The sequence below is a fragment of the Benincasa hispida genome, chromosome 1 (genome assembly GCF_027475165.1).
Source record: "Benincasa hispida cultivar pf3 chromosome 1, pf3_genome.v1.1, whole genome shotgun sequence".
Lineage (NCBI taxonomy): Eukaryota > Viridiplantae > Streptophyta > Magnoliopsida > Cucurbitales > Cucurbitaceae > Benincasa > Benincasa hispida.
Window position 1 is genome coordinate 756,295 of NC_143478.1, and position 15,387 is coordinate 771,681.

General features: G+C 30.2%; 1 protein-coding gene across 1 annotated transcript; it reads right to left on the minus strand.

Moving 5' to 3' along the window:
• Positions 1-5,508, minus strand: LOC120083353 (putative pectate lyase 8). The gene is made up of 7 exons (XM_039039085.2): positions 5,194-5,508; positions 4,596-4,649; positions 3,338-3,412; positions 1,877-2,519; positions 1,687-1,790; positions 1,303-1,441; positions 1-814 (listed from the first exon to the last, which is right to left on the minus strand). The coding sequence occupies exons 1-7, from the start codon at positions 5,298-5,300 to the stop codon at positions 593-595; spliced, it is 1,344 nt and encodes a 447-aa protein (XP_038895013.1). The 5' UTR covers positions 5,301-5,508; the 3' UTR covers positions 1-592.
• Positions 5,509-15,387: the final 9,879 nt, after the last annotated feature.

Genomic DNA, 15,387 nt, shown 5'->3' on the forward strand with positions numbered 1-15,387 from the left:
TACAACATTTGCTATCATCTTTAGCAAACTTTTGCTTTGATAATTCAATGTTTGACAAACATACTATAACTTGTATCACTAAACAGAACATAGTGTAAAAAAAAAAAGGGGAAAAAAAGTAGAAAAAGGAAAGAAAGAAAAAGCACTCAGACCATTCAGATCCTATAAGAACAGAAGACAGAAGAGTAGACATAAGAGAGTAAGAATAATGATAGTTGAAAGAAGAGGGGTGGGGAAAGTGTGAAGGGAATAAATGAACAACGCTTCCGCACCTGCTTGCTGAATGGCAAATGGTGTCTTTTTCAAGTTGAAGCAGGCCGAGGTTGAGCGATTTTGGAGTGTCTCACTCTCGACAAACAGCAAACTGGGGACAAGTTCAAATAGGAACGTCTCCGTAATGAGACGAGAGAATGAAATGTACACTTGTTTTTAGATATCATAGAAGAGATTAGGAAGGAGGGGAGGAGATATCAATTGATAGAATATATGGAGATTGGTGGGGAGTAAGGCTATTTTGTAAGTAAATATTTGAAAAATTCACAGAAGAATAATAGAGAAAGGGTGTTCCGTGATCGTCGAGAGGATCGGAATGCTAGCACCGATGGCCTCTCCGGCAGGAAAGTGCACCAGCATCGGATGTTATAGTACCAACCATGGATGAAGATTTAGCTCCCAAGCTTGAGGCTCTAGCATAGCTTGCTGAGGCCCCTGCACCAGATGGAGTGAAAAAGGCACCATTCAACAATAGGTCTCCCTCTGATCTCCAATTCCAATTTTTCCATTCAGTTTCAGCTGTCTCAACTCTCTTTGTCACCTACAGAAGTTGCTTGATTCAGTCACTAGTTACATTACATTAAACTTTAATAAACTATACTAGACCTATTGTTCATATATCACGATAAACTACTCTTGAACTCAAAAGCTTAAAACCCTGATGTAGTTAATCTTTGGTTTAAATACTATTTTTGTACCTATACTTTTGACTTTAGTTCATTTTGATTCTTATACTTTTCATATGTTTATTTTGGTCCCTCTACTTTTAACTTTGGTTCATTTTGGTTATAGTATTTTTAAAATGTTCATTTTAGTCCTTGGACTTTTAAAATGTGACAATTTTGGTCCCTTCATCTACATTCTTATATAATTTTTAAGGGACCAAAATTGTCACTTTTTTAAAGTTCAATGCTTAAAATGAACAATTTGAAAGTATAGAGTCCAAAATTAATAAAAGCTAAACGTACAGGATCAAAATAGTATACAAACCTTAATTTATTTAAAGATATTGTTAATGGTATTTAGTACCTCTTTTGCAAAAGGGTTGGTTGGAGCAGCATATCTGTTACCCTGGCTATTGATGGTTGGATTTGCACTTCCACCAATGGCGTACATCTCCCAGTGAGTATAATCATTGTTCACCACGTGGAAGTATCCGTGTCTACACCTGAATAATTGATAACATTGATGAACTTTTGTAAGATTGGAAACGGGTTGGGATGTTATTATTGTTCTCTTGCTTATAAATGGCTATACACTGTCGTTTAGCAGATCAGAGTTTTTAAGCCAATATCTATCTATGGATACTTGGTTCTATCATCAAGACATTGCAGCTTGAAGCTGACATTTAAGAAAACTGTAGCTTACTTGAAATGAAAAAAAGGACAATAATGATGAATAGTAAGATTGTACCTTGGCATTCTTTGGATAAGTCCTTCTCCAAAGTGATTGTAAGCAATTGTCACTTGCATTAGTTTATCTCTAACGTAAGAATCACTATGCCCCAATAACATAACCTGTTCATTAAACACAAAATGTGATGCAATATCTCTAGAAAATGGAAAAAAAACACGAACCGAGTAGATGGACGAAGTGAAGATACCTCATTGTGGTGGGTGAAGTAATTGTTGGAGATGGTAATTGCAGTGGATCCCATGACAGCATCAACGAGACCATCAGCACAATTAGAGAGTGAATTGTGATCGATCCAAATATGACTTGATCCAAAAATGGAAATGGCATCACCATCAGCTATTGTTCTCCACCCAACGTGATTGGGTGAGCTCCTTACCATGGCGTTTCCAGTGGGCTTGCAGTCATGGATGTTTAGACCATGGACAATAACATTAGTCACAAACTGGATTGTGATGCAAGCACCATTAGCAATGTGAACATTGGTCCCACGGGCATCAATTGTCTTGAAACTGTTCATAATCAACTCTTGTTTCAGATGAATCACCATGTCTCTCTTGAACACAATCCAGAGAGGTTCATCCTGGATAACGGCATGTCGCAAAGTACCAGGCTTTGGGTTGACAGGGTTGTCATCACCAGAGTCAGTGACCATGTAGAATCGACCGTCACGACCACCGATAGCATTCCGGCCAAAGCCAATGCCACAATCTGCCAAACGTTTGCGGTTCTGTTGCCAGTTGGGATCGCAACGCCAGCAGTCATCAATAGGATTGCCAGTTCCACACGAGAAGAAGCCAAGCTCCCTCCTCGCAGTGGCATTGCGGATACTCCTGGTCAAGTGTATTGTTCAACTGTCAACCCTTGAAGTTATAACACTAACTATAATAAGCATATTATTGACAGAATTAACAGCAGAAACTTTTGCTTGCAGCGTCGGTGGAGTAAATTTCTTGTACAAAATAAATTTATACGAAAACAAGAACGGGATGATGGGAGCCATAAAGAAAAAAGGCAATCCCATTTGTCAATATTTGAAAGACTATTCAGTTTGATGGGTGAAAGTTTGGTGGCATTTTTTTTCGGGTCGTTGTCGCCTATTGGGGCCACTCAAGGGCAGTTGCCACTTGCAAAAACTCGTCCAAATCAATTTAAACTTCATTTGCCTCTTTTTACAAGTGCACATGGATTCGATAACAAGATCCTAGAAAATAAATGGATCCACATTCAACTCTCCTGTTCCCAAAACAAGACCAAACGGTAAAAACAGAATGAAAGAGACAGAGCTATGGACGGGGTATACCTAGATGAAACATCTAAGACGTCGTTAAGAAGAAGAGACGAAAGATGAAATTGGGGATTTCAACTTTGGAATCAGGAATTCAATCTATTGAAAATCTGACGATGAAGGACAGAAAAGTAGCCATGTGCATATTAATAGCGATCCTTTTTAGGTAGGTTTGTAAAATTTGGTCAGATTGGACAGGTTTACTCAAATTTCCTTAAAAAATTGATTCCTGAAGACTTGCTTCTGGGCTGTTGAGCCTAATCTACACCCACATAGTTTTCCTACAGATAATTCAAATTCTATACTATGCATAGTACTATTTGACATGTTTATAATCTATATGAAAAGGAAAAGAGGACCCACATGTCAACCATAGCAGCGATCTCTTCTGGGTTGTCCACAGCATGCTTATTACCGAGAGCCTCAGCCTCGTCCAACCTGAAATTACCATCCCCATATATCAGATGCAATAAAAAGAAATGACCCCAACGGAAAAGAAAAAAACGAACAATACTTTAGAACCGACAGTTGATAGGCACGATATCGATTTTTGGCGGGGACAATAATGCATTGTGACCCGGACAGAGGCACATGCAATTTGAGGAAACCCCAGCTTTCAGCCAATCATAAAGCAAAACGTGGCAAAGTTACAAAGCGAGTGAAGAAAGAGAGAGTGGTATATTATGAAAAATACTTGGTTAGCATCCGTTACATCCATCTTTTATTGCAGCCGATCTATTATCTTTGTCATGTGAGAAACTATTTTTAATAAATATTTTTGAGCTTTTTTACCTTGATGAAAGAGATAGGTACAATTTAGATTGCAATAATTGTTCATGTAATATAACGAAAAAGTACTTATTCCAACAAATATCTAATCATATTTGTCACGTAACAATATTTTTAGACTTTTTTAAAAGAAATACTTTTAAATTATTTTTTTTACCACGTAATGAAATAAGATATATAAAGATAGGTGTAGACTAATCTGTATTATAAACGCGTTTTTTTTCTTTTATCACATCACGTACTACAGTGTACAGTAAAGTGAATTTTTGTGCAGTACTCAAAGGTGGAAAAAAGATACTCAAAGTCTCGAACGGCTCACTCGCTACGAGAAAACCATTAAAAGGGACTTTTATGTAAGAGCGAATATAGAATAGAAAGCGAGCAGGAAAAGTCCATTTTTACAAACACTCTCACAAATGAAAATGTCATAACCTTTTCTTCTTTTTTCTTTTTCAAATTATTATTACAACAAATAAATAACGCAAAAGGGAAAAAGATTGCAAATCTGGGAGGAAACCCAATTTTGTTACTGAAGGAGCGGAATCCAAAGAAGTAAAGGGTAACGAAATTAACGGTTCAGATCCAGGGATCTAGATCTAAACAATGGAATGGAGAGTTGGGAGGAAAAAGAACACCCCCCCCCCCACACACACACACAAAAAAAAAAAAAAAAAAAAAAAACGGACGGCTGAGATCAATTCAGAATAGAGGAAGGTGGGAAGGGTAATAACGTTGAAAGAGGTTTGGTTAGGTACTGAATCTGCCGCATTTATTCTTCTAACTGAACAGAACTTATTCATTGAAAAGAAAAAGGGGGAAAAGAATTATTCACCTCACTGCCATTGATGAGTTGCTTGAGCTCCGCATCTTCTCAGTTGCTCCATTCCTGCAAAATTTATTGAATCACGACTTAGAAACGGAGAAATTAAAGTTTGAATAGAAGATCTTATTGAACTCTCCATCTCCCCTCGCATTCTCTGTCTTTGTACTGAAATGTTTGGTAGGTCGAAATGTACAATACAAGGACGAGCCATTTTCTTGAAGGAAACATAAATTCAGCGGCTCAAAGGACAAAAGTTGTAAATGAGAACAAGAACGAGAGAAGAAAAACTCCGAGTGAAACAGCATTAATGCGATTAGATTGAGAAAAACACAAACGCAAACGAAAAATTGAAGAGCCTTCGAAATTGGAAAACATCAAGACTCTAAAACTATGACAAAATTTAACCGCTACGCACATAATGTGGCTAAAATCGATACGGAATCAAGAAGAACAAACGGAAAACTAAAATAGAACAACAGAGAGAACTCGGATCTTGTACAAACAGAGCAAATAACAGCGAAGGAGAGGAAATCGCCGACGGAGATAAGAATTGAGATAAACAAAACAGGAAATCCACAATTATATATTTATACAGAGAGATTCATACTGAATTTCAGGAATCTCTTTGGGAACTCTAGCAATTGTTCCGACGAACAACATGAACACCACGAGAAGAAACAAACGAGTCCATCCTCCAGATTCCGCCATTGTCATTTCTTCAACTCCAATTCCTTTTGCTTTCAAATGCAGACACAAAATGTTTAGAATTGAGAAGAAGAAGAAGAAGATGGAGAAGGCAGTAATGGAGTCAGAGTAAGCTTCCAATGGAATGGCTTTTTTTTATAGACTTTCTTGAAAATTAATGAATAAAGAATTGACATTTTTTTAATAAATTATAAAAACTAATCCAACCGACGTCAACACCGTTAACTCGGTTAGGTCACCTTTTTAATCTAACCCACCAATTCACTGTATATTTCCAATTTTACCCTCCCTAACGCTCCGTTTTAACTTTTTAACCACTGCACTACCGTAACACGCGTGGACGTCGGCCCCCACGTGCCAGATTTTTCTCTATCTCTCTCCGTTACATCTGAAACGTTGACTGTTTGACCATCGTCTCCGTCACGTAATCTTTTTTTTTTTTTTCAGGAAAATCTGTCACGTAGTCAGTACCCAATTGTTTTTCTCTTAATTTTGGTACGAGTCAATTTTGTAATAATATTAATATAATTATTTTTTAGTTTGAATATATTATATTTTCCAAATGAGAGGTAAGGCTCAATTACCTAAAAACTTTACTATCAATTTTGATTTTTTTTTTTTTTTAATTTTTACGATGAATTATATTTCTTTAGAAAATTATCCATGCTTACTTTTTTTTTTCTTTTTATGCATTGAGATCCAATATCAAATTTCAATGTTGACAATATAAATTCCTCTCAGTTGAGCTATGTTCATATTCATATTTTTTATATTTACTTTAAAATGACATTATTCCATCTATAATTCAAATTGTCTGAGAAATCTTATTTACTATGGATAAGGACAATTATTTTCTAGATTGAGATAATTTCAACTTATCATTTGATAAAATAAATAGTTAAATTATAAGTTTAGTTTCTAAAATTTCATACTTGTGTCGGATAGGTTATTGAACAATAAAAAATATATATAATATAATAAGTCGTTGAAGTTTTAACATTGTGTCCAATATATTACTAGACTTCAAAATTGTTAAATAGGTTATCAAATTTTTAAATATGTGTTGAATAGATCTTTGGTATATTCGAAATTTTTTTCTAAATTTTGATACCCAATAAAAATAAAAAAACCATCCAAGCTTTTTCAAAATTTTGATAAAGAAATCACAGAGAACGTTTATGGAGAATGTATGGATAGATATTATCTAAAGAAATGGGAAAAAAAATGAAGCTTGATTATTAAAAAGATAGATATAATATTGTGATTTGAAACAAGAAAGAAGATGGGATGTACGAAGAGGTTACGGAAAAATGGTGATTTTTGCTCAGATTAAGGAATGAAAATGGGAGAAGAGAAATTATGAAAAAGCAAAGTATGTAATTAATTATTATAATTATAATTATTAATTAAAGTAGCATGATAATGATTGGGGGTTGTTTGGTTGCCACGTAATATTCTCGTCGCCAATCACGGGGGGAACATTTGAGTCACGCTTTGACTCGCCCGAGTCACGGCAGGTCGCGAATCAAGGGATTTTATTGGCTTACAGCTACCAGTTTTTTTCCTTTTCTTTTTCTTTCTTTCTTTCATTATTATTATTTTTAAATATTTAAAGGATAATACAATAATTAAGAATGGTAAATATTAACTTTCTACTTCCTGAGTTTAGATGAATAGGCAGGTGCATTTCGTTAGGTCCTTACATTTTTTTTTAAGTGTATATCATTCTTTTAAGTTTTCAAAATATATATTTTTTATAGTTTGTTTGGAACCGATTTCAATTCATAAAAGATTTCAAATGAATTTCATGATTTAGTATGACAGGAAATAGAATTATTTTAAATTATTAAAATTTAAAGTGATTTTAAATCCCGTTTTACTTTTAATAAAAAAAAAATTCCGGACTAAAATGCTTGAATTTTGCAAGATTTCATAGGATTAGAAAGTAAATTACTTAATTAATCTTGTCAAATCTTAATTTTCAATCAACACATCATAGTTAAAAGTCTATATTAGTAAATTCTTAATTTTCTTTCTTTTTTGATTACCAACCAAATACAAAATTTTAAATATATTCATTTCAAAATTTTCTCTTTCCAAACAAAATAATTAATTTAAAATAATTTATTGGATTTCAAATCACAGGATTTAAAATAATTTATTACACTTTCTTAAGTCCAAGTGGAGGGTTAGCCTTTGAATTTATCGATTTGAAAGATCTTAAATAATTTATCATTATTATTTTAAATAATGAGGTGGCATTTTAAATTAGAAGAATATTATTTACAATTATCTAATTTCTTTAAAATTATTTTTTTAAAATCTAGTTTTAATATCATACAATTATTTTATTTTTTTTAAAAAAAAAAACTCCAAAAATACCTTTTATATTTATCCTTAAAAACTAGAGACTATAAAAGTACATTTTAAAAATATATAGACCAAACATACTCATTCTTAAGAATTTCGTGACTAAAAATTTAAAATTTAAAAACTCAAGGTAAAAAAAATATTTATTCTTCATACATGGGAGACTAAAAAGATAATTTTTTCTTAATTATAATTGTCGGTTTATTGCGTCAACTTTTCTTTTCAATAATTAATTTAATTTTAGGTCAAATATGCTAAAGGGTCTCTAGTCTTGCAGGTAATTTTCAATTTAGGTTTCTTAAATTTTGTTTGTTAAAAGTTCTTTTTGTTGATTGATTTTAGTTTTTTTATTTTGACAAAATAACCTTAGATCCTATGGATGGATGGTCTAAAAATTAGGCAAAAAATACGAAATGCCACAGTTTTTTTTTTTTTTTTAAACGTCGAATGACCCTTTACTGATGTCAAATTGGGGTGAATTACCAAAATATACTCGCGCATATGCAGAAAAGCAATCTCGCACTGGCTCTTGCCTGTCTCGCTCTCGCTCTCGCTCTCTTTCTCGGATGCAGAAAAAATCCATTTTTCTTTCTCTTCTCGCTAGTTTTGCCCTCGCTGGTCCCTCGTTCTTCCATTATTCACTGGTTTCGCTCTTCCTTTCCTCACACAGTCTTGCCAAGCGTCCGACATCAACAATCACTCTACTTGGAGCAGTTCATGTGAACTCACCATACCGGAGAAGAAGTCGAAGAAGAAGAAGATGCAGTGAAAGAAGTTTGAAGAAAGGAAGAGGAAAAAGGAAAAAAAATACATGGAGAATAAAACAAGAAAGCAAAGGCAATATTGTAATTTCACGTGATCATAACATCATCAAATGATCTTTTGACATTTTTTTTTCAAAATTTGAGTCATTTGATTGGACCTTTAAAATGGGTCTTTTGGACAATTCTATCGTGTTTTTAATACATTGATATAAATTTGAAAAATTGAAAATATCATGGCCAACTTGATAATTATCTACAAGATAAGGGACAAATTGGTATATAACATCATTTTCTAACCATCTTTAGGTTGAAGTGTGTTCTATTTTGGCATTTGGAACTTTCAAAATTATCCTCTTGCCTTAATTTAAGATAATAATAATAATTTTGACTATAAATGTTTAATAGTCTTTACAAAATTTTATAATATATGTGTATAAACATGTTGATATGGACATATATTATTGTCACACAATAATTCTTTTGTATAGATGATATTAAGTGAATCTTGATGAAGCAATTGTAACACCTTATGGATTACATGATTTTTTAGTAAATATGCATATTATGAAGCTAAAATTGTTATATTTTGAACGTTCAATTGACAAAAAGAGGTATTTTGAAAGTTGATTATTGACCAAAATGAAATTAATACATCAATTATTAAATCTAGATTTTGGTGATTAATTTATATATTTATTCAGATTTATATTAAAAAAAACTTACAATATTCTAGTTTGCATTTAACTTTGCATAAAGATTGTTTTTTTAATAAATTATTCAATAGACACTTCGTCGTAAATCTTATTAACTTAGATCTCTAGATTAAAAACTTAACCAGAAGAATTAAAGAGAACAAATAAATAACTAAAATAAAAATTTAAAACTTAGAAAGATTTAATAAAATATTGGAAAATTTAATGTATATGAACGATTAAACAAGTTGGAAGAGATAAAAATATGTCTGACACCATTATCTTGTTATTTAATTAGAGGATGTACTATTGAAGGTCTTCACTCCTTGCAATAATGGAAATTGATTTAAATTAAATTACAGGTGTGATGAAAAAATGACAAAATATATTGGATTTTAACCAAACTTGACCATATATTAATAGGTAAATAGCTGTTCTGAAAACAAATTTTATTAAAAAAAAAAAAAATCGAATCATTTATTACAAAAAAAAAAAGGGAAAAAGATTGTAACGCAATTATTATTTTCTAAAAAAATTTCTCTCTTGATTATACACGTGAACTATTGAAATCAGCCATATTTCGTCCTCAAAAAAATAAAACAAAAACAATAAAATCTGCTATATTTCCGTTTCTTACAGATCACAGAAGTATTTGTACCTGCAAATAATAGTTGAGAGCATTTATGCCAAATGACAATAAATAAATAAATTTTAATGATAAGTTTAATTTTGATTTTTTAAAAGTGTTTATTTAATTTATGATAAACATTGAACTTTTAGATATAAATTGAAAATTTAGTCTTAATGTAACTTTAAGGTTCCTTTTCATGTAGATTTTTATTCTCTATTTTTAGAAATTTATGCTTATTTTCTAACAAATATTTCCATTGTGGTTTTCACTTATCTTAAATAAATATTTGAATTTCCAATCACCTTTTAAGAAATAAAAAACAAAAATCTTATTGTCTCCCAAATCATAGCTGAAACAAATTTGTCTTGAAGTCAACAAATCCCCTTCCTTTATGAGTGAATCCAGTTTTTTTATATTGGGAAGTGATGAGATCCGGAAAATCACCCATGTAAATGTGATTGCAATGTTCTCGCCGATAGTTAAGCTAAAAGAGCTAGATTGATCTCACTCTCTGGGATTTGGGTCGATTATTTTCCTTCACAGATCGTGGATTTATCGGTAAAAGATTCCGTCGAAATGATCCTTGAAACATGATAAATTCAATTTGCTCTAGAAAAAAAAATATCAGAATAGTTTTGAAGAACTAGCATTTAAAAAGTGATACTTTAACACGTTGATGTATGTGGATAATTTTGAAAAGTAACATTTCAAGATTTGAAATATGTAGATTAAGTAGTTAAAACATATCTCTATCATTGAAATGAAATAAAAAAAAAAAATCAAAATTGACAAAAATAAAATGTTAAAAGTTAATTAGCAGGTAAAGAAGAGCTTTTGCTTTTATCCCCATTAGAAAATGAGGAAAAACAAATCAAATCAAACGGCTGGAATTCAGTTAAAAGCAGATCAATAGTTTGACAGCTCAACGCGGAATGGTATGAAATGAGCACAGGGGATCCGTACCCAATCTCGTGAATGACAGGAGAGAATGTTAGTGGGATTAACTTGAAATCTGGGGACATGTGCAACCCAGCTTCTTGGAGATATTTATTTCTCAAAACTAATTACACGTGTAATTTTCTCATTAGCTCTTCATTTATCTATTAAATTTTATAATTTAGTTTCCAATGTTTACACGAAATTCCTTATTGGTCATGTTTATCCTAATCGTAATGAAAATTTGTGTAATTATAATAAAATTTTATTGATAAATCAATTGTAATGAGTTTCAATTGCAAAGGTATTTGAATTGATTTTGATCATTTACTTAAAATTATGAATTTTATCAAATTTATTATTATCGTTACATCTACCTTTATCTCCGAGGGTCACGGTAACAATAACAGTAAATATGTCAAAATTGAAAATTTTTTAGCTATAATAGTAATAATAATGGTAATCATAACGATAACTATAATAATAACGGTAACGATATCACGTTATTCTGCAATGAAATCGTGAACTCTTTATTCATCAATCAAATTGCATTATTTTATTACAAATTTGGAGGTGGGACTCATGTATTAATACAAATGGAGAATACAAGTAAATAACACCCAAAGTAATCAAATGGGGTCCATTTTTTTTTTTTTTTTTTAAAATTTCCATTAATCTATTATGTCTTCATTTCTTACCACAAATTATAAGGGGTTTTTCTTAGCAATTTAAAGTTATTTTTTTTGATAATCAATCTTTCAAGTGTTTCTTAAAAAAAGTGTTTTTAAATGAATCAATTTCTTTGAACTACTTCTTATTTGTCATTATTATTTTGTAAAAAAAACATTCTTGATCATCAAAAATCACTTGATAAGTAATACTTTATACGAACTAAATTACTGATTCTTTTAAAAGGTTTTTTTTAATAGAAAATCAATTTTATTTAAAAAGTATTTTTTTTTCTAAAGTTATTCTAAATACACAAGTAGTGATGTTTATAAAGTTTAAAGTCAATTCTCATGTTTAGAACAATTCTTTAATTATATATTCTTTTTAACGTTGATGTTAAAATTGGATAATGATAAGTTATACCCCATAATATTTAGTATAAATTTGACAAAAATATAGAAATTAGAATCTTTATTTTTAATTTTGTTTTAGTAAGGACTAAATTGAAAAATAACACAAACATCAAGAATTCAATTCTATATTTAGCCTTAGGTTGAATGATAAAAAAAAATTTACCCAAAACTATGGGATTAGTTTTAATTATACCCCTAAACTTTGATATGTTTGATTTTAACCCTTAAGTTTGAAGTTTAATTTATTTCAAAACAACAATGATGAAAATTTTGTCATTAAATTCATTAGGAAAAAAATTGTGTTTGCTTATATGAACAAATCCAAACATGTATATTAAAAACAATGCAAAGGCAATTTTATTTTTAGTACAATAAAGACACGTTGGATATAGATATAAATCGGCTAGTAGTGCTTGTGGGATATAGTTAGGTACCCTCGCTTGATTGTTGCTATATCAATACTTGTAAGCCGTAGTTCCTATACTTTCAATCGCTGTAAGTAAGAGAATGTACCCATTCCATTTCATGTTTTATTCAAAACTCGAATTACATACGTAAGTGACAGATGTCAAAGCATAGGTGATGAATTGGTCTTCTCTTTCTGAAAGTGATCCATCCGATTGAAAAACCAGCGCCCAAAGTGCCGGCGCTTCGCGTTCGAGATAGGTTCCGCTCTGACGTACGCCCTACCTCACATAGAAGAAGGGGAACCTATCTCGAACGCGGAGCGCCGGCACTTTGGGCGCTGGTTTTATCAGTCCTTACTAAACGTTCTAACGAGAAGCTATTCGGTCATGACTTTCAGGTTCAGTTGGTTCCGTAAGGCTGTTTCAACCATTCCTCTTAAGCGCAAGGGACGAGAGTTGCTCGAGCGTCAGCGAGAGGGACGAGAGTTTGGCACGGGACTCTTATCTCTAAGCAAGATGATTCATAATTGTCTATATAAAGAAGAATTCTGTCTTTCGAAGCGAGCCATTGGGCAGGACATAGACTAATGAGCACAAGCCCTACTCGCCGTCCCTTCTTCAGGTCCAAAAGAGCGTGATAGCTAGAGGTCGATCAGCCCAAAACCATACTCTATCGGATATAAATCGTCTATTTTTTTTCGTTTCATTTATGGTAATATATATATAATTCTAATCTCCCAACTTACTTTCCTTAATGCTTAGAATTATTTACATAAATAACACTAAACAAACACAAAACTTTTTCATCTTGTTTTGAAACAAGCTTCAAATTTCAAGAATTAACATAGAACTTTCTAAAGTATTGGGATAGAATTAAAACGAACATGGGTATTTTTGATAAATTAACATGTACTGTTATTTGAGTAAATAAAAATTGAAAATTACAAATAAAAATCAGATTTGAACTCCTATTTATAAAAAAAATGGATTTAAACATTATTTTAAAAAAATTATGCAATTTCATCCAAATATTTATTTTTCAGTACAACAATAATTATGATTGAGGTCGAAACCCTAATTTCAAAATAGAATGCATGCCAATTATCGATAAAGTATTAAATTTTCATTTACATATAGACATTTCTATCGATATTTCTAAATTTCTATGGACTCGACATTGACATAAAAGTTGAATTGACATTTTCATTAAAGTTGTGAAAAATGAATGAAACATAAGGAAAAGGTAGAAAATAATCACTAACATTAATATGATATAAACAATAGACATTTTAATTCATTATTTAATGTAAAACATTTATTTATTCATTTAACTAACTTTTTATAACGTGAGGTTTTCAAAAATAGAAAAGTAAAACTATTTACACAACAATAACTATTTACACAAAAATAAAAAATTTAATCTTATTTGATAGAGACTGATAGAAGTTGATAGAAGTCTATCAATGTTTATTAGTAATAGAAACTAATATAAGTCTATCGTTGATACTATATGATAGATATTGATAGAAGTCTATAGTGTTTTTTTTTTTTTTTTTTTTTTTACTATTTTTATAAATAGTTTGACACTTTTTCTATAGGTAAAAATTTCTTATCTAAAATTTTGTTTTATTTTTTTAGAAATTTTGGTGGATATTAACATTTTCATTGAAATGTATATATATTAAACCTTAATCACTAAACTAAATTCACTTCAGAATCAAAATGTTTCTCAAATTTGGAAAGTAATTTATTACCTTTTTAGTAAAGAGGAAAGTATTTTATTTATTTATACAAAGACGTTTTTAGATTTTAGAGATGACAAACAACAAAGTTGTGCAATGTTGTCACGTGTGGACAAGATTAAGAATCTAATATAAATTTGAATTTTGGTTTTCGATTTTTATTCTTTAACATTTACCTCAACCAAAAGAATCATAATCTAAAATAAATAAATAAATAAACCTTGCGACTCACATCTAGCCATAAATTTGAAAAAGAAAATAATTTAATTTAGTGAAATTAAAAATTATCCAACGAGACATTGCATAGCTTAAGAAATAAGGTACTTATTACTATTATTTATAAGATCGATATATATAACTTTACAACTTTTTAACTAAAAAATGAAATTAAAATTTTGAGATCAAATTTATTTAACAGGGATTAAGCAAAGTGGTAAAAAAAGTGAACTTCAAATTTATTATTAATAATCAACCAAAAATAAAATACCTATCAAACTAGTTCTTGTAGTAATAACAAAGAATATATACTTTTTCTATCTCCATGTTTATAATGATATAAATAATACACTTGCCCTAAATTCTTTTTGGATTGCAACAAAATTCCTTTGCTATCAATAGAGTAACTTTTAAGAAAATGAAAAAAAAAAAAAAAAAAAAAGGAAGAATTCAATAATAATAGAAAAAGACTTTCTTAATAAAATTAAAAAAAAAAAAAAAAAAAGGAAGAATTCAATAATAATAGAAAAAGACTTTCTTCTCCCACTTTTAGATGCTTTCTCCATGAATTACTTACTTTTGATTGCCATTTGTTTGGCTCTTTACCTATACAAAAAAGAAAAAAAGAAAATCAAAAGAACCTAACATGGCCTAAATTTAAAAGCATAATTAGTTAGTTATAAGAGCAAATTATACTCTTTAACCTAAGTAAATATTGCTTATGTTAGAGGGAATATCCAAAAAAAGATAATATAGTTTTTCCCTTGATCATTGGGCAATGTATGTTGAGTGCAATTGCTATAAATTTAGTTTACATTATTTACAATACTTGTCTTTTAAAATTAACTCATTTCAAGGGCTTTTATGCCTATTAGTTACAAGAAAATCCACTTTAGAAAAATAAACAATAATAAATTTTTATGTATTTTTTTTTTCCTTTTTGAAAAAACAAAGCCATTGAGAAAATGTTGACAATTTAAATTTTAAAATTTTTAAAAGTAAAATATTCTCATTGTTAAAAGCTTAATTTGTTTCAACTAAAACTCTATTTATTTCATTTAAATCAAGAATAAGAGACTATTATTGAAAAAGAAAAAGTAGATAAAAATAAAAAGTTTTAGAATCCAAGTAATATATCAACTAAAATTACATAAAATTCTCTTCACCTATAATGATATCAATTTTGTTCTCAATATTTTTAAAAGTCTTTTAACTCCTAATTATTATAGCTTTTTTTCTTTTTTCCAGGAAAAAAA

Bases quoted from the DNA above. Each gene is read 5' to 3' on its own strand.
- LOC120083353 (XM_039039085.2), bottom strand. From the start codon at position 5,300: ATGACAATGGCGGAATCTGGAGGATGGACTCGTTTGTTTCTTCTCGTG. The intron at 1,791-1,876 runs GTATCTTCACTT...TTTAATGAACAG, and splicing joins ACTTCACCCACCACAATGAG to GTTATGTTATTGGGGCATAG. The intron at 815-1,302 runs GTACTAAATACC...CAACTTCTGTAG, and splicing joins CCAACCCTTTTGCAAAAGAG to GTGACAAAGAGAGTTGAGAC.